Below are 20,279 nucleotides of genomic sequence, written 5' to 3' on the forward strand. Positions count from 1 at the left end.
GTGAAATATGGAGCACAGTGCACTACCTAATTCTGAATAACAAACTCTCGTTGGCTGTTTCGTGTAAATGGAGAACATGATTGGGTGATAACCAGACCCCTTCATCTTCTCTGTACAGTCCAAACAGGCTGCAGTAGACTGGTGTAACTCCTGTGAGAAACAGATGAACATAAAGAACAGATGCTAGTGAGACAAGAGAGACAGACACAACATCAGCCCTGAGGCTCAACACATAAAGAGCAACACATAAAAAACAAAGAACGGCAAACATAGATGCAAACAATTTTTTACACCAAAACATCCAGTGTGAAGTAAGAAATGCCTGCACATATAAACTAGGGAATGGATCATGATGGTCAACAATGGTCCAACAGCGAAATAGTCAATTTGTGAGGTTAACTTTAGTTTTAATAGAATTGTCCTCATCTACACTACCGGTCAATAATTACAATAATAATTACCGGTCAAAAAAAAAGTTTATTTAATCAAAAATATAGTAAAAACAGTAATATTGTGAAAGATAAAATATAAAAGTAACTGTTTTCTATTTGAATATATTTTGAATATATTTTACTGGGATGGTAAAGGGTGAATTCCAAATGGCATTTCTGCACCCTTGAAGGGCACTTCGGGAAGGGGACACCATTTGTAGAAGCGTTCCCTACGAAAGAACCAAAGTCTTCAGTGTCACATGATCCTTCAGAATAGAATCCTAAAAAAAATGCCACAAAAAATTAAGCACAACTGTTTCCAACATTGATAATCTTTTTTTGGTCACACTTTAGTTTAGGGTACAGCTCTCACTATTAACTATTAACTAAGATTTTTGCCTGAAACTCCTAATTACTGCTTATTAATAGTTAGTAAGGTAGTTGTTAAGTTTAGGTATTGGGTGGATTTAGGGATGTAGAATATGGTCATGCAGAATAAGCCATTAATATGTGCTTTAGAAATACTAATAAACAGCCAATATCCTAGTAATATGCAAGCTAATAAGAAACTAGTTAATAGTGAGAATTGGACCCTAAAATAAAGTGTTACTTTTTTTTTTTTTGAGTACCAAATTAGCATATTAGAAGTATTTCTGAAGGATCATGTGACACTAAAAATTTTGCTTTGCCATCACAGGAATATATTTTAAAATATTTGTACAAAATTTACTGAGGCTTGTTATAATTTTTATAAGTTAAGTGTTAAATGTACTTAACATGCACCTAAACATGCATTTATTAGTTGATGTCTGATGCAATAAAAATAAATGGTTTCACTTTATTTTGATTGTCCCTTTAACACGTTCTGTTGACTAAGTAACGCTGCACCTACATGTCTACTAACTCTCATTAGAGTGTTAGTTAAGTATTATAGACTGGTAGGGTAAGGGTTAGATTAAGTTGACATGTAGTTGCAAAATTACTTATAGTCAGTAGAGTGTCTGTTGGAGGACCATCACAATAAAGTGTTTGCAGATATTAAGCAGACAGTCTACTTATGCTCCAATGAAAGTTAGTTGACATATAGTTGCAAAGTTACTTATAGTCAACAGCACGTTCAAAAGGGACCATCAAAATAAAGTGTTACCAAATAAATTTTCTTCAGTGCATAGACAAATAAAGACAAGGTGTTTCTGTAAATTTTCACAGGATAAAAGGCATCAATCACAGATTCATTTACTAGCCCATTTACATTATTTTAATAGCAGCACCATGCTTAGCAGTAAAGAAAGTCAGCTAAAAAAGTGTGACAAGACCATCACATGTCTGTCACCAATACCCTGTTGGGGATGAGCTGATGGCTCCTGGGCTGATGTTTATCTTTGTTAAACAGTAAACACAGGTGGACTGACAGGATCTTATTATATAAGCCATCAATACTACAGCTGATGTGAGAATCCCGAGCATGCCACAAATAACTGACTGTTTTTGCAATAACCTATAATATAATATAATAAATATAATATAATATAATAATTACATCTCATTTTAAGAATAAATAAAAAAAAAGATACTGAAGATACTGTGTTATCAATAATAAACCTGAGTACATGGGCAAGAAGAAAATAATGTTAGCCTGGTAAACCCTTTTTTCAGGGAAATCACTTTAACATTGTCCTAAACAGGAGCAACGTGACAAGTTTTCAGTAACGGTCCTAATCGAAAATGTTGCGTGACATAGCATAATTTTTGTTTAATGCACAGCAGTAAGCATCCCAGCTTTTGATAAATTAAACTTCACAGTGGCCAGGCCTACTCTAAGATACAGACACTAAGCAACCAATAAAATCATGTCATGGGACGTTTGTCACAGTCTCCAAGGAAGGGATTTATCACATTGCTTCTGGATGGAACACAGTGCAACATATTATTCTTTATCAGAACATTTCATTCATATCTACTTTATAGAAAAGAAGCTAAAAAAAAAACTATTTTGAATTTATAATCACATGATGGGCATAACTGACCGCACTCCTTGGCAGCATCGATGATGAGCTGTTCGGTGACATACTCTCCCGGTGGGTAACACAAAGGGGTGCAGTTAACGTCGCTCTGGCTGCTGTGGTAGAGGTGGATCTTGAGAACGGTGGGCTGCTTTGGACAGAGCTCCTCATGGTGGACATCACCATTCTGGTAACGTGGTTCACACACAGCTGTCTCCATGTCCATCACAGAGACACATGTGATGAGAGATAAAACAGCAACATTCACCTGGTGGAGGAACATGGAGAAAGAGTACATTATCTACTAGGCTTGGTGCGGTAGTTGTTGTAACCGGTGTAATTACATTACTTGGCCACCGTGGCACCGCCCACACTGTCGTTTTGTTTTTTTATGGAAATATAAACTGAAAGCGTCTGCTCTGCTCCAAACAGCATGAGCAGGGCCTAAAACTAACATTTTGCCCCACCTGCCAATGGCCGGTGACTTTACCGGCCATAAATATTTTTTTATCGGCATGAAACTGTTTTAGCAAAAACAGGCAGTTATGACACAAAAAATTCAATTAATCTAATCAAATGTAATATAACACTGCATAGTCTTCACTGTGTAAACGAAAAATAGATTACCGTAAACATAGAATAACAAAAGTAATTCATTCAAGAGCAGTGAGTGTTTTTTAACATTAAAAAAGCAGACAGCAGCAAGTCAATTAGCCTGCTGTCACTTTAAGACCGAATGCACGGATCCAATATACTGATACACACTGTACACATGCCTCGAAATTGCGACCAATTTGGTCGCATATGCTTCTGAAATTTAATCTGTGAGACCTAAAAATATATTTGGGAGCATTTGTGCGAGTACAAATAATGGTTTTGGTGCGACCTGTTTTAATTTCTCTACAAAACGTTTGCAAATTAGGCCTACTGCACAGTGTATACCTTATGTGCGCTGATACGCGGTGCCCGGACCATCATTCTATCCAACATTACATAACCAATCAAACTTCATCCTTACGTTCTTAACTTTAAAACAGATTTTAGATTGGTTAATTTTAGCTGTCAATCTCTCCCTTTCACTGCGCTCCGTTGTCACGTGACAGGGAGCTGTCTACCACGTGAAATTTAAAAGGCTGAATAAGAGAGAAGATGAAACGAACGCTGACAGATTTCTTTTGTAAGCCGTCACAAATAATCCTGGAGTTGGTGATGTGGTTAATGTGGATCCACCAGCTGAAAAGAAATCGTACAGCTTTCGGAGAGTGGCTAAAAGATTTTGAGTGGCTCCGCTATGCTGATGGTTCAATGCATTGCGTTCACTGTAAAGCCTGTGGAACAGAATTTGCAGCTAACACAGCGTTCGCAACTGAATCAATACATCTTAAGCGCGCAAGCTTGGTTAAACACGGAGAGAGTGCCAAGCACAAAAAATGCAGGGACAAGGGACATTTTTTTATGTTCTTGGGCTTGAATTTAAAGGTGCCCTAGAATGTGAAATTGAATTTATCTTGGCATAGTTAAATAACAAAAGTTCAGTACATGGACATGACATACAGTGAGTCTCAAACACCATAGTTTTCTCTTTCTTATTTAAATCTCGTTTTTGAAAAACACCCCTGAAAAATAGGTGAATCTCCACATAACACCGACTGTGACGCAACAGTCGGGATCATTAATATGTACGCCTCCAAAAATTTGCATATGCCAGCCCATGCTCAGTGCCAGGCAGAACTGCGCAGCCGAATCATCAGAAGTTCTGCAGGTGAAGAAACAAGCGAGGATTATAGGGAAAATGGCAGATCTATCTATCTATCTATCTATCTATCTATCTATCTATCTATCTATCTATAATCCGATACCGCTACAGTTTAATTCGAAGTTGTTAGTTGCTCTGCCCATTTCACCACGGACTGTTTTTCTAACCTGGAACAATATCAAGCAGCCAGGCTTCTCTCGGCATCTCAAACGGACGAAGGCGGCAATTTCAACTAACATTATATTCCCGCAAGCGGTAAGTAGTGATTTTATTAACGATAATTTACACTGTGTTATCTAGATCCAGCGTGATATTGTTTTTTCCTCGAGAGACATCATGGCTTGCAAACGAGCGAACGAAGCATGGCAGTTGCTCAGTGTTTGGATGTACAAATGAACACAAAAGTATTTTTTTAGCTCCTTCATCCGAGCCTCTGAAGAACCAGTGGGTTATGTGAATTTCTGATGTGTAATTGTTCAAGTTCAGACAGATAATCTTTCTCTCAAAGTCGTTCAACACTGTTTATGCATCAGTAAATCGCGTTGCAGTGATAAGATCTTCATTCACGCGATCAACAGGCTGTTATCTGCTCAATGGTCATCACTGCAACCTTTTATGTGATGAGAATAGATCTAAATACTTAAACTTCTCATGATTCGTTAATCCCGATAGCTGTAATAGTAAAAACGTATAAAAGCTGTAATAGTAAAAGTTTTACAGATAGCTCTACATGTAATGCCAGATATTTCATATGCAAGCATGTCAGCCAATCACAGCAGTGGGCAACAACACTGCAGTCTTGCAGCAGACACGCCCCTTCAAACAGAGTGTTCAAATCAAGGGATGAAATCAGGCTAGGAAATATGCCTTTTATTTCTAAATTATAACAAATTTTGATCTAAAAAACATACTAACATTATAAGGGCACCCCAGGAAACATTATAAAATAATAAAATAATCCATTCTAGGGCACCTTTAAATCGGCAAGGCTTACACTTTCGTGATGATACAGAACTGGCCCGTCAACTTTCCCAAGCGTCGTTCATGTTTATTTACAATGATGTTCTCAAAACATCGCACTGTTAGAATTAAAAAAAAAATTTTACCAGCCAACTGCCGATTGACACCGTTTCATATACTGTACCTGCCAACATTGATTTTTACTTGCATTTGGCGCTTGGTGAGTGAAAATTTGAGTTTACTTCACTTATTACTAGGGCGGCACGATATTGGAAAAAACTGACATTATAAAATATATAGTTTTTCGGCAATATATATATTTTGATATAAAACAATTTCACCAGATGACTTTAATAGCTCTATTTGGAAAGAATTATTAATTTTAAAATGATTGGGGTGATTTTGTAGGGGAGTAAATCTGCATAGAAAATAATAAACTAGAACAAAGATGAAATAACAGAGCTTTATTTTACAGTAAGTCTGCTGTCACTTTAAGATCAAACATATGGGTCCAATATAATGATACGTGTGCGTTTTCTTTCCCAATTGTTTCCGTTTAAGCAAAAACAGAAGAGAAAGAGAATGGAATTCAGTGTTTGTGTCTTCTTGCACTTAAAAAAAAAAACTGCTTGAATGCTTCAAGTGTTAGTTCAACCAAAAACAAAAATTCGGTCATCACTTTGACACTTCAAAAAGTTCTTAAAGAGATCGTAAAACTAATCCATGAGATATGATCGCTTTTATATGCAGAACAGATTTAATGTAGGCTTTTATTCACATATAAGCATTCATCAACGCACACATCAGTTATGATAAACAGAAGTTCAAGAATGTTTGCTTGATGTGCGAAAACCAATGAGGTTCATTCTTGTGTGTAACTCAGCACATCTGAGCTTAAGCAAGAAACAATGAGGTTTGTTCTTGCGCGAATAAAAGCCTAAATTCTATCTGTTCATCATATAAAGCAATCGTGTCTCTTTATTAAACTTAACTAAACCACTAAATTCATATGGTTTAGCTTTACGATCTCTTTGAAGTGTCAAAGTGGTAGTTGCGTAGCTGTCAATAGTGAGTACAAAACTGGCTCAGATTTTATTAAAAAATATCTTCATTTGTGTTCCGAAGATGAACGAAAGTCTTACGGGTTTGGAACAACAGGCGAGTAAATGATGACAGAATTTAGATTTTTTTTGTGAGCTAAAATTATAATGTTGGCGATTTTAGGCAGGGCAAAGATTAAATGTAGTCAACCTGACAAAACTTTATCTAGCAGGAATGACTAAATGAATTTAAGTTCATACAACAAGATTACAATAAATCATTTCAAACAAATTAGATTTTGTTGGAAAAATGTAATTAATTTTCGTGGAAAAGTCTTCCTTAATTTAATCAAGTTCATTCAACAGGTTTTTTTTTTTTTTTTTTTTTTTTTGAGTGTAAGCTAATCAGTTTCATGTGTTCAGCATCTACGCTTGACCTGATCCCTGTTGTTTTGTAAGGTTATCTAGTCAAAATCACATCTGTGTATGAGGTTTATGTGGACATTCGTCAGATGGACATCTCTGGCACCTCCACTCTTTTTAAACACATAAATGTGTCCTTTGTGAATGGCCACTTACATCTAAGTGTTTTCACATTCTTTCATAAGAACAAAAATAAAAGTATTTATTCACTTTTAAAATCATTTAATAAAAATCACGAAATATAAAGTTTATTTTGTCAGCTATTTAAAAAGCAGAAGTTCAGAGTTAGTCAGATTTCCTAAATGCAAGCAAAATTCAGACTCTAACAAGATTTTGAATTAAGTAAAAGGTTTTTAATTCTTTAGCTGCTCCAGGTAATAGGGGTAAAACACAAAAAGGAAATAATACACAACAATAGATTATTAGATATTAATAAACCCCCAGAAATTCCATATCAGATCATCTCAAACATATCTTAACATGAATATCTGTCACTTTGGTATTACTCACGGATTAAAGAATGGATCCGATTCGCTTCTGTCTGCTGTGTATCAAACCATGAGAGTTATAGATGTTGTATATATGGTCAAAACACAGAAATGTGAGCATAGCTGCAGAAAAATCAAGTGAACTCTACCAACAACCTCTCTTACCTGTCTGTGTATGAAGAGTACAACACTAGTCCCAACCACTGTGTGTACACACATTGACAAGCTTACACTGTTTACTTGAATTATAGCCTATTGCAATGCCCTGCGTCATCATTTTCATTTCTACTATACGTGCTATATGTGCTAACTATATCTTATATAAGGTATTTTGAAGCCAATAATAATAATAAGCATGTTTCATGTTTAGGACAAATTGGATTATTATGCACTTTCCTCAACTATTTTTTCAGATGCGCTCCTTATATTAATATACTGTGTGTATTGCCTCATCCTAAATCGTTTATAAAAATAGATATATCGTATAAACTCGATTTACCACCCTGCCCTAATTTGGTGTTGGTCAAGTCATTCTGACTTCTGAATTCTGACACCGTCTGATATTACAGGCCCTTCTCCATTAAAAGAAAACACTGGAAATAGCAAACTGACTGACCCCTCTGAGCTTGGTGTTGATTTTATTTTCAATTTCAGCTTTCAACTAGGGATGCAACATTATAAATATTCTGGGCCGAAACTGAAAATTCAGGATGCACTTGGCCGAAAACCGAAAATAATGAATGAATCAATCAATCAATCAATCTAAATGATTTAATAATCAACACTCAAAAAGCTAAAACAGAGTTGTACTTAAACATTTAAATTGCACATAAGGCAGTATTTATATACACTTTTTAATTAACAAGATTGTTTCTACTTCAGCTTGTTGGTGAAACAGAACATGAAAGATGTATTAAACAAACATTAAACAAAGGTATCAAGTAAAAATATAATGAATATGTAATACAGTGCATATATTTAGCAACATGCTCTAGCCTAGATTTTTTTTTTCTAGCTAACTAATGAGATTATGGACAGTATAGCTTTCTTGAGGTAAATGTAACATTAAATAGGCTATAGCCTACAAGTTGTTTTATTGATGTCTTTTCCCGATTAAAACACTGATTGAGTGATTACATGAAACAGGATTAATTTCAGCAAGTTGTAATGCATCTTTCAACCAGGGTTGCCAACTACTGAAAATAAGGGAGAAATGTGGTTCTTTATAGGAAAATAAGGGACAGAATGTACTGTACCACACAGTGCATGTCAGTGTCTGCGGTTACATACGTGTATAAAGGGTGATTCCAACTAATAAAGCTGGTTTTGCAGTGACTACTGCGAACAGGGCAGTTGGCATCCAGGAAAGACTGCATCACACCCGTTTCAAAGAACATGTTAGCATTCCCGAAATGCCAAAATTAACTTTTCATTTAGCTAAAAACTGAAACCGCATATAATGTTTATTTAATCAATTAATTAATCAAATGTATTTAAAGGGATACTTCACCTCTGGAAAGATGAATGTGTATTTAAACTGGGTCATTTATGTAGTAGAAATGTGAAATTATTTTAGAAGTTGGTGCCTTCTAGACTGGGAAAACCTAGAAAATTTATTTTTGGCTCATGAGGATGAAAGACAACAACTCCCAGAATGTGACATGGAATCGCTAAATCAGCACTCTAAAAAACGCTTCGTTGGCTGAACAACCATTACTTATAAAAGTAATTCGATTAAACACAAAAAACATAGTAAATTATAACTTTTCAACCTCTACTTAACATATACACTGACCTAAAGGATTATTAGGAACACCTGTTCAATTTCTCATTAATGCAATTATCTAATCAACCAATCACATGGCAGTTGCTTCAATGCATTTAGGGGTGTGGTCCTGGTCAAGACAATCTCCTGAACTCCAAACTGAATGTCAGAATGGGAAAGAAAGATGATTTAAGCAATTTTGAGCGTGGCATGGTTGTTGGTGCCAGACGGGCCGGTCTGAGTATTTCACAATCTGCTCAGTTACTGGGATTTTCACGCACAACCATTTCTAGGGTTTACAAAGAATGGTGTGAAAAGGGAAAAACATCCAGTATGCGGCAGTCCTGTGGGCGAAAATGCCTTGTTGATGCTAGAGGTCAGAGGAGAATGGGCCGACTGATTCAAGCTGATAGAAGAGCAACTTTGACTGAAATAACCACTCGTTACAACCGAGGTATGCAGCAAAGCATTTGTGAAGCCACAACACGCACAACCTTGAGGCGGATGGGCTACAACAGCAGAAGACCCCACCGGGTACCACTCATCTCCACTACAAATAGGAAAAAGAGGCTACAATTTGCATGAGCTCACCAAAATTGCACAGTTGAAGACTGGAAAAATGTTGCCTGGTCTGATGAGTCTCGATTTCTGTTGAGACATTCAGATGGTAGAGTCAGAATTTGGCGTAAACAGAATGAGAACATGGATCCATCATGCCTTGTTACCACTGTGGAGGCTGGTGGTGGTGGTGTAATGGTGTGGGGGATGTTTTCTTGGCACACTTTAGGCCCCTTAGTGCCAATTGGGCATCGTTTAAATGCCACGGCCTACCTGAGCATTGTTTCTGACCATGTCCATCCCTTTATGACCACCATGTACCCATCCTCTGATGGCTACTTCCAGCAGGATAATGCACCATGTCACAAAGCTCGAATCATTTCAAATTGGTTTCTTGAACATGACAATGAGTTCACTGTACTAAAATGGCCCCCACAGTCACCAGATCTCAACCCAATAGAGCATCTTTGGGATGTGGTGGAACGGGAGCTTCGTGCCCTGGATGTGCATCCCACAAATCTCCATCAACTGCAAGATGCTATCCTATCAATATGGGCCAACATTTCTAAAGAATGCTTTCAGCACCTTGTTGAATCAATGCCACGTAGAATTAAGGCAGTTCTGAAGGTGAAAGGGGGTCAAACACAGTATTAGTATGGTGTTCCTAATAATCCTTTAGGTGAGTGTATAGTGTGTGTAACACAAAAATATAAGTTACCAGGTGAACTTAAATGCATGCATAAATAAAATGAAAAAAACACAAGTCAAATCAACTACTATAACAATTGCGTCAAAATTAAGTAAATCTAGCATAACATTTTAAGTAACTATATGAGCCACGTGATATGCAATTTCCCGTGATGCCTTTCCAGCCAAAAATTTGAGCCATTTTGTGAAGCACACGAAGATGGTGAAAAGGTAAGCTTAACTTTCTATAAACTTAGTAAAATATTCGATTTTGACGTTTTAACATTAATAAACACTTGTTTATTGTGTTAGTGGGTGAAGATTTTCTGAAACGCAACGTGATGAAGACACTGAAAAGAGGTAAGCTTAACTTTTTTAACTTAAGGTACACTCGTTTACTGCATTTTTGGTCAAGAAATTAACTTTTAAACTGAATTTTCAACAATTAGAAACGTGTTACTTATGAATACGTATGAAAACGTTTGTAGACTACATATTAGTTGATGTAGCCTATGAAATGAGTGACTGTGCGCGAGTATTCAAAAACATATATATAGGCTATATACATTATTTGAATTATTAAGCGAGTGAGCTTCCATCGAATGTAAGGTTAAGTGTTAAGTGTTACTAGAGTATTCATTGTTTATTTTGTGGGATATGACCATGCATCGCATTGGCACGTATGCATTAAGATTGCATTAAGAGGACAATTCAGACGGCGCTATTGGGAGGCTCACTCTCCAGCACGGAGAAATTCGTACTTTACATTAACGAGTTGTCACGTAGCTTATACTTATACTATATATTTATATTTAGTTATTTATTAATTAATCAATATTATTTAATAGACTCATTTTTATATTTATAGGCATTTAATAATGGACTATTCGATTTTTGATCAACAGACAAAATAATAATTATATAGATACACACACACACACACACACACACACACACACACACACACACACACACACACACACACACACACACACACACACACACAAAAAATTGTACACAACTGTTTTCAACATTGATCATAATAATAAATGTTTCTTGAGCATCGAAGCATCATATTAGAATGATTTCTGAAGGATCATGTGACACTGAAGACTGGAGTAATGATGCTGAAAATACAGCTTTGCCAACACAGAAATAAACTGAATTTAAAATATTTTCAAATAGAAAAGTTTATTTTTAAATTGTAAAAATGTTTCACTATATTACAGTTTTTGCTGTATTTTGGGTCAAATAAATGAAGCCTTGGTGAGAAGAAGAGACATCTTTTAAAAACATTAAAAAATATTACCACCCAAAAACTTTTGACTGGTAGTTTATATAGCATCTAACTTGTACTATTAGCACTTATATTAAAATGTACAGTCTTACAGACTAGGATAATTGTCTACCTCTCGGAAAATCCTGAGAATCTCATCAAGCATTATCAGGTGAGCATCTAAAATTGATCAATAACCAATTTGAGCTCCAAACCTAAATAAACAACTTGTATAATGGCAATTAATTAATTTAACCAAATTAGATGTAAGAGGCTGTAAGATTTTAATTTTATTTTAAAATATAGAGGTACATTTCTTTCTAATTTTGTGATTTAATACAATGTATTTTCAATGCAATGTATTTTTCGCGACAATCTGAACAATAACAAGTGATGTTGCAAGTAAATGCAGATTTTTTTTATTTTTTTTTTAAGGATACTCATGGGAACGAAGAGGAACTGGAACAGCTCACATTGAGGATCATCATGAAAGGTGGCTCAACACAAAATCTTTTAAGTGTTGCAAAGGGGTAAAAAGGCAATTTGCCATATTTTGTTGTACATTTCATGATGTGTGGTTTCAGGTAGTGATGCACCGATGTGAAAATTGTGGCCGATACCGATAACCGATATTAATATTGCTGTTATGGCCGATACCGATATTTACAGATGTCGATATATATCTCTGTATAGAAAACACATTTTTATGATTATTTGATTTTTATCAAATAAAAATCTATTTTCCAAAACACACATGCATTATATTGCATTGCATATAATGTGTGCTGGTCAACTTGTCTAAAATTAAGAAACCCCTAGAAAACAGTATAAAAAAAAAACATAGGAACATTGTGTATAGGATAGGCTACTTAATTTATTATTCCAATATCCAAATATGATACTAAAAAATGCCACAGGGAAAAGGGCTTCTATTTGTGACGTGCTGTCTTTGCGTTTGAACATTGCACATTTTAAACAGGACACGCATTAACTGAATAAATGTTAGCCAATACAAACATATTTATAGAAAACAGTTGACAATGAATAGACAGGAGTCCAATTATAGCATAACGAATCACTTATTCTAAAAATAATAACAAGTAGGCTGTAAGACGAATCCGACATATGGGCTGTGTTAACAGTAGGCTAAAACGTCCATCATTTAAAGGAGCTGTATGTAAGAAATGTATTTCAATTAATCATAAAATGGCCCTGATATGTCACTAGACATTAAGAAATCATGTTCATTTCAAATACTTATATCACTGACAACAGTAGTCCGGCCAGGATATTGTCATTTAAAAAGTCAAGTTGCAGCCCTCAACTGATGTTAATGTTGTCATGTTGTGTTTTGGCCTGATGCTCCACCCTCCACCTATCTACCAATCACGAAGTCAGTAGTGTTTCGGCATCCGGGTTGCCAGCTCTGCTGTTCCACAGCTACATAGCAGCCTACGTTCCTGCTGGATTAGGGATGGCGAAAACTAAAAAATTTCTTGACCGACCACCGAGCCTCATTAGCCGGTTGAAACCGGTTAACCGATTAGTTTAAAATATGCTATGCTATTTGAAATAACAGCCATTTCGAGCCGCGCCTGCAATTTCGCAACTCTGTCGCATCTCTCTGCCGCCCTTCCACTCACGTCACTTTTTTTTAAATCCCCTACAGCGCGAAACATGAGTCCCGCAAACGCGGCGCCGAGGAGCTTGTATGTAATCGGAGGAGAAATGGCTCCTTAGTTTCGAAATGGTTTGGGTACAAGGTGATCGCGTTGAAAATAAAGGCGTTAGTCTAGCGTTAGAAGCTCATTTGAAACATTGCCGCGGCTCATTTAAGAAAATGACAGCTCAGAAGAGACGCCACTTTAGTTTGAGGTAGCCTAGTGCTAACAATAATAAAGAAAGATGATGATCATCAGGTGTCGCGTTTTCAGGTGATACATCATAGATGATGTGCTACTACTGTATTTAAGCACTGTATCACACAAGTTGCAACTTACATCTGTGTCAATCTTTTTGGTGAAATGGTCCTACACACTACTTTTCTTTGCACGCTTCATCCTGTCGTCTGCCCTGGCTCTAACCTCGAGTGTTTTAGCCTGTAGCCTTTTCTTTTCGCAAACCTTGTGAGCGCGCGAACCCAAACGCTGTGACCTCGCGCCAAATGTTTTTATTGGTTTATTAAGTACAAACAGGCGAGTTATGAAAAATTTAGTGTGAGGTATTTGTTCACTTCACACAAAAAGATCTTGGAATGAGATGGCTAACTGCAGTAGCGTTTAGTCCACTGTCTATAATAGCCTAATTTAGAGATCACTTTTTTTTTTAACCGACTACCGACAACTTTGATCGGTTAACCTTAATACGGTCAACCATCGGTCAAACGGTCATCGGTTAACATCCCTATGCTGGATCCTGCAGCCTATCTGGCAACCTCGAGTCAGGGGGGAGGGGGAGGGGATACACCGCTCTACAGTAATTTGAAAGTGATTGCAGTACCAGTTTTGGCCACAATCTTACATACAGCTCCTTTAATGAATTTTAAAAACACGGATGGATAATACAAAATGCTTTCTGACATTTTGACAGAAAAAAAAAACAAGCAAGAACAAAATTTAAACTTAGCCCGTCAATTTTTCATTTTACAATTATCTTCTCTCTCTGTGTGCATGCGTCCGTGTTTGTGAGAGAGAGAGCTCACGCAGCACTGATACAATGGTAGCCTACTTTTTAATCCATAAGTAACGAACGCGCTAGTTTTCATACAAAATAAATATGTAACATAATTAGGTAGGCTACTTTAGTTATTATTAACACAATAACGTAACACATGAAGGCTACGTTTCTCAACACTGAGAATGAATAAATAAATGCCTGTTTCTCCACTCACGCTTATCATAGTAATCCACAAATCACACATGCTGTCACTTTTGAGAAAAATCTAATTCGAACGGGTATCAAATATCAAGCAATATATTCAAATATCTACAAAAAAACATAAGTCGCACTGGACTGTGTTAACAATGTTACGGACGGGACAGTTTGGACGCGAGCGCTCTGAAAGCGGCACTAAAAGACTGCTTTAAAACTTTCACAGAGACCTCAAACAGAAAGCACAAAGCCTGTATTTAAATTTAATTTCGTTTTGTATTAATTGTATCTTAATTTTGATCAATGTTTCATCAACCAATTGCCTGGATTTATAGTAGAAAATATTTAATCAGGACACGGAGACGACGGCGCGTGAACCTGGAGCGCATCTCAAATGAAACGAAACCTACCTGCCTCACAGACCTGAGACATATATAGAAAGCTTGAAATGTCTATTTTTAAACAGAACAATTCAAAACGAAAGAAAACAGACTGTTCTCTGCTTATGTCATCTGTATGAAATGTGTAGGCCTATTTCTCTCAGGCGCGTTCAACTACTGCAAAGATCGCGAGTCAGCATTGTCAACTTCAACTTCACACGTCAAATATCGGCCTGTTCACATCGGCCATATTTTGACATCGGAACGATACCGATGTGTAAAAAAATGACCATATCGGCCGATATTATATTGGCGGCCGATATATCGTGCACCACTAGTTTCAGGCTTTGCAGCCTGTGGCAAAAAATAAAGTGAAATGCTTTATTGTGTGTGATTTGCATGTTTAATTTATTTTAAGACATTGAAAGCAGTGCAAGCAGACCGATAGCTGAAGATCTAAAATAAGTTAAAATGTTAAGTAAAAATGTTAATTCATTTAATTGTCTTATTTTTATTTATAAATTAGCTTAAATGTTAAGTTAACACAACTAAGATTTAATTTGATCTCACATGGCCTGCAATGTGTTGGATTTACTTAAAATTTATATGCACCATTTTTGCATCACACTTTTTAAGTAATCCCAACTTGGAATAATTTTACTTAAAATTAACAAGAAATTTTAATTTTTTTGTTATATGTACTCATATTTTTTAATAAAGAATGTTGCGTGAACTCAAATATTTAAGTACATATAACAAAGGTTTTCTTGTTAATTTTAAGTAAAATCATTCCAAGTTGGGATTACTTAAAAAGTGTGTTGCAAAAATGGTGCATATATATTTTAAGTAAATCCAACACATCATTTTTAGTGAGTGAGTGAGTGTGAGTGTTTCAACCGTGGACAGACGTCAGTAAATCAGCTTGTAAACAATGGCATGTAACGTCACATTTACCTCAGAAAAACCATATCCTGTGACCATAAACTCGTTAGTCAGCTAGAAAAATTAACTCTAGAGAGGAGCATTTTGTTAAATATATGCACCCTATTACATATTCATTATAATTTTTAATGTTCTTCAATATTTAATGCATGTTTGAATAAATCTGGAAAGTTTTTTATGACAGCCACCATTTAAATTTTTATATAATTTCATATAACTTTATTATTATAAAAATAAATAAGTGTATTTTAAGTGTTTGTATACAAATCAGTTATTTTTTACCTTCAATATTATAGGCTACAACTGACTCTCATAGTTTACAATAATAGTTAAGAGATTTGTTTTCCTTGAGAAAATTTGCCATGTATTGTACCTGATATCCAATAATCAATACTGAATCGAATCGAAATCGAATCGAATTGCAAGCTTGTGAATTGAAATCGAATCTAATTGTGAAATTTGTGTCAATACCCAGCCCTAAACCCAGCCCTATTATTACATTGTCTGATCAACAAACTACTAGGGTTTGTTACCCCAATTTTGACGATAAATATTACCACAAAACTACCACTGCGATAAAACCAAGCTGAATTTCAAAACGGGTATAAAGCCAAAGTTGTTCTTACTATCTTTGACTTTTGTCTTTAGAATAAAATCCATTAGCTTTTGAAATGTGTTTACTAGCAAGGTTGATGACTTTAGATTAAAAGCTTGAGTATAGTGCCATTGACAATTCAAAAAAGCAAAAACTTTTTACTGAAATACCACATGAAGCACAGCATAAAAGGAACTGCAATAATAGCAAAGCTGGGACTGTCATCATTGCTGCTGTTTGCTATGGCAACATAAAAAAAAAACAGGACACAAAGGCCATCAGAAGATTATGAAATTTGCTCTAAGAAAAATAAATGCCTTGACTTGAACTTAACTGGCAGGAATGTTTTTACAATAAATGCCTACTGTTTTACAATAAGGCCATGAGCGATTGACCAGAGTCAGATGGTAGAGTTCAGAAAGCTTTCCAGACAGACATTGACTTTAACCTGCACTGTGATTATTGATTATTGGACTGTGCTATTGCACTACATGTTTCTTTATTAATAACTGACTCGTATTGTTTGCACTGTTGCAAGCGTTCAGATACCCCTCGTGCCCTATCTATATTTAGGAATTCTCTATGGCAGTGGTTCCCAAACTTTTAACAGGCATGTACCCCCTGAGACATTATAGATCTTCCGGAGTACCCCCAACACCACCAATTGTTAACAAGTTTTTTAAATTTTTATTAATATTTATTTTTATCATTTTGTCGAGAATAGTGAATAGAATCATAAACATATGATACAAATCTCATCAAAAGTCAACATATGATACAAATGTGCTGAATATAATGATTTTAAACAGATATGCACCCAATCTCACACACAATAGGCCTACAACACATATCCAACATCTCATTAAAGCTATTGTTAACTTTTCACATACTGATAAGTATTGCTTTTCACATATGATAACATTGTATATTTTCTTAACTTCTCTGCTGTAAAATAATAATAAAAAAGAGAACACATTAACAATAGTAAACTAAATAGTAAACAGTAAACTAAATTGTAGTAAACCACACAGAATAGGCCTACCACCTCTCCATCCACATCACCAGTTTAATCAATGTGAGGGATGTGCCTGGATGTTCTTACATAATGCAGCGATGTTAGGCCGAATTGGGGACAGTTTCAGTCTTAGATCATTTTCCACAAACAGTCTGTACATATACTTGGTCTTAAGAAATAGAACCGATGCCTTTTTTTCACGCGACACGCAAGCGTGTTGGAAGCGTTTCCAGGTAAAATAGAGTAGGAAAAGATGTTATATAGGCTATGTTGACGGCAAAATAGGCTGTATAATATATTTCGTTCTGTATTGACAGGTGCAGTATTTGAAAATCGATAATATTTTTTTACATTACATTTATATTTGCATTTATGTCAAACCCTAGACACTTTCAAACATCAAAATGACATTTATTAATATGTATTCGTGTCAAAATGACTTATAAACATCTTTTCCTACTCTATTTTGCCTGGAAACACTTCCAACATGCTTGCGTGTCGCGTGAAAAATAGGCGTCGGTCCTGTTTCTAGCATGCACGCGTTTCGAGCCGCGCCTGAGACGCGTGTGTCACGCAGGCAGTGTGCAAACTCCAAACTCCCCTGGGGTACCCCAGTTTGACAACCGTGGCTCTATGGGATGCAGGCGCTGCAACAACTCATTCGTACTGGGAAGTAGGGTTGGGCGATATGCTCCATTTTCATATCGTCCTATCGTCAGCCTGTGAGATCAGCGATACACGATATTATCGTGAGGGGGGCGGGGCTTACTTATTTGATTATTAACTTGCTTATTTACTCGTTAATTTGCTTGTTTTATTAGTTTGTTTTATATATGAAAATTGTTTTCTATTTTGCTAGCAAAGGTGGAGTGTTTATTAATAGGCTAAATCAGTTTATTTCCTGGTATAGTGAGGTAAAAAAAGATCCTATAATCATTCTTGTATCTGACTCAGAGTATTTCAACATGTCAGCGGGAAATTTACGGACACACATTATCCTCTCATGCAGTTACAGATGCAGCATTTTGACTGTACTTCTGCACGAGATGGGAACACGTTTTAATAATTTCTTAGTTCAAGAAAGAGTCGGAGTTTGTGATATATGTCCTCCTACCAGTGCTCTCTCTGTCTGGATGCACTTCAGATATATCGCACTTCAATAAGCCCAGAGAACGCGGGTTGTGTTTTAAATGCCGGGAGAAATCAAAGGCAAAAATCTAAAAGTTGATCGGTATACTTAAACTTATGACTTGACTCCGATAAAGGAAAACGGGTTAATGTGTTTACATGACATGCATTGTCAATTTATTCAGCATAATCAAGTTAATAACGTGCATGTAAACGCGCTCAATCCCTGAAAGTGAAAGCAGAAACGGACTGAGCTTTCGCTGCATTAACAGCGCGTTCTCTCAGAGACGACGGTGGATTTTAACGGTATAGCAACTATCTTAATTTACTGGCTTAATATTTCTCTTGTGGACTTACATTATTGACAGTGAAACAATTAGAAGAATATTACTTGTTGTTAAACAAGTGTTTGAAGTTGCTTTTGATTTTCACAGATGGCAGTTGTGCTGCGTTCGTGAACTAAAGACTGTTACTATATTTTAGTGATATTATTATCATTAATATTTTGTAATTGTATTGTTTTTAGTGTTATTAGTGTCATTAAATGTTTTGTAAATGTGTTATGGAAACAAAATACTGACGAACAACGATGCCGTCTTCATCTTGGCTCTGATGTGTCTGTAAATTCAAGCACTCTTGACAATTTGAATGGATCTCATACGTGCGTCGGTGATGTGGCAATTGTGGTTATGTGGTGATGTCGTTATGAATTTAGGCAAGGCAAATTAATTGTAGTTCCTAATTAATTTAATAACAACACTAGCTTCATAATAATAATAATAATGAATACATTAATGGGAAAACGAGCTAATTATCGTATTGATATCGTCAAAGGCATCTGCCAGCAGCGATATCTCTGACTATCGTCGATACACTTAACTATCGTCTATCGGCACAACCCTACTGGGAAGGTTAAAGAAAAATAACAGGGCTTGATGAGGTCTCTTTAAATTAATCTTTCAATAACAGCCTTCAATAACAATTCAATAAACATCATCTTCCAAACAACATGCAAAGCCTGTATTCACACTGTGACAGATTCATAAAACAGTAGGACAATATTGTCAGACTGAAATGATGTTGGCAAAGTTTCTGATCACTCAATACCTGTCATTGATGTGTAAAATCTGGACGGTAATGTGTTGCAAAAGTTCACAATGAGTCATTTTTGCAGTATGGTTTCAAGTAAGAAATAAGAAATAAGTATCAAAAGTCCATTTTTGAGTTACAGTACGTTTTCAACTTCAAGCTCTAGTTTTTTAATTAAATCAATATAGAGACATCTCACATATAAACAGCCAAACACAACCTCAAAACAGCCCATGCATGCAAATTCACAAAACTGATGAAATTAGCTAAATTAACTTCAACTCTAATTTTTCACAGAAGATGTAGAGAACAGAAACTGTCTGAAGGAGCAAAGGCCTTTAACAGGATGATTTTCTGCAGCACAAGACAGAAGTGAGTGAACTCGACTTCCTGCGGGGGAGATTTTTTTTAATTTCATTTTTTTGAAACATCACCTTCAAGCGTCGGGTGTTGGCTGGGCCATTTCTGCTGCCTAACCGCAACACGTGCTTTATTTCTAACATGACCATTTTGCAATGTGAAATCTATTACATGGTTAAGATGAAAGGGAAGATTTGAGCTGACAGAGGTTCATAAGAGTTCCTTTTAAAGAAACGTTGCACACACATGGGTGTTTCTTCAACTACAGGCACTTTTGTGTCACAGGGTTTGATTTTAAATATTTTATAAAAGAGTTTTACTAAAACACTTAAACTTCAGTCAATTTTGAACAATGAACGTCGCATTAAAAATAACACATTTTTACCATGCCTTCCAAGACCTCTTACCTTCAAGATACAGACTTTGAATCTTGAACTATATATAATAAAAAAAATAAAAAATTTAAGCAAGAAACTACTGTCAATTTTGGGATATTTTGCTTCCAAAGCATG

General features: G+C 35.8%; 1 protein-coding gene across 2 annotated transcripts in view; it reads right to left on the bottom strand.

The window, feature by feature from the left end:
- Nucleotides 1-20,279, bottom strand: part of jak2b (Janus kinase 2b) — a 45,407-nt gene that overhangs the window by 23,258 nt on the left and 1,870 nt on the right. For both annotated transcript variants that reach the window (XM_084114075.1, XM_084114076.1), the window contains exons 2-3: nucleotides 2,459-2,702; nucleotides 27-150 (exon numbers count right to left, since the gene is read on the bottom strand). In XM_084114075.1, the coding sequence (XP_083970201.1) occupies nucleotides 27-150; nucleotides 2,459-2,660 (326 nt within the window). In that variant the 5' untranslated portion in view covers nucleotides 2,661-2,702. The remainder of the gene's footprint in view (nucleotides 1-26; nucleotides 151-2,458; nucleotides 2,703-20,279) is intronic.

This window comes from Abramis brama (assembly GCF_963993115.1).
Source record: "Abramis brama genome assembly, chromosome: 5".
Taxonomy (NCBI): Eukaryota; Metazoa; Chordata; class Actinopteri; order Cypriniformes; family Leuciscidae; genus Abramis; species Abramis brama.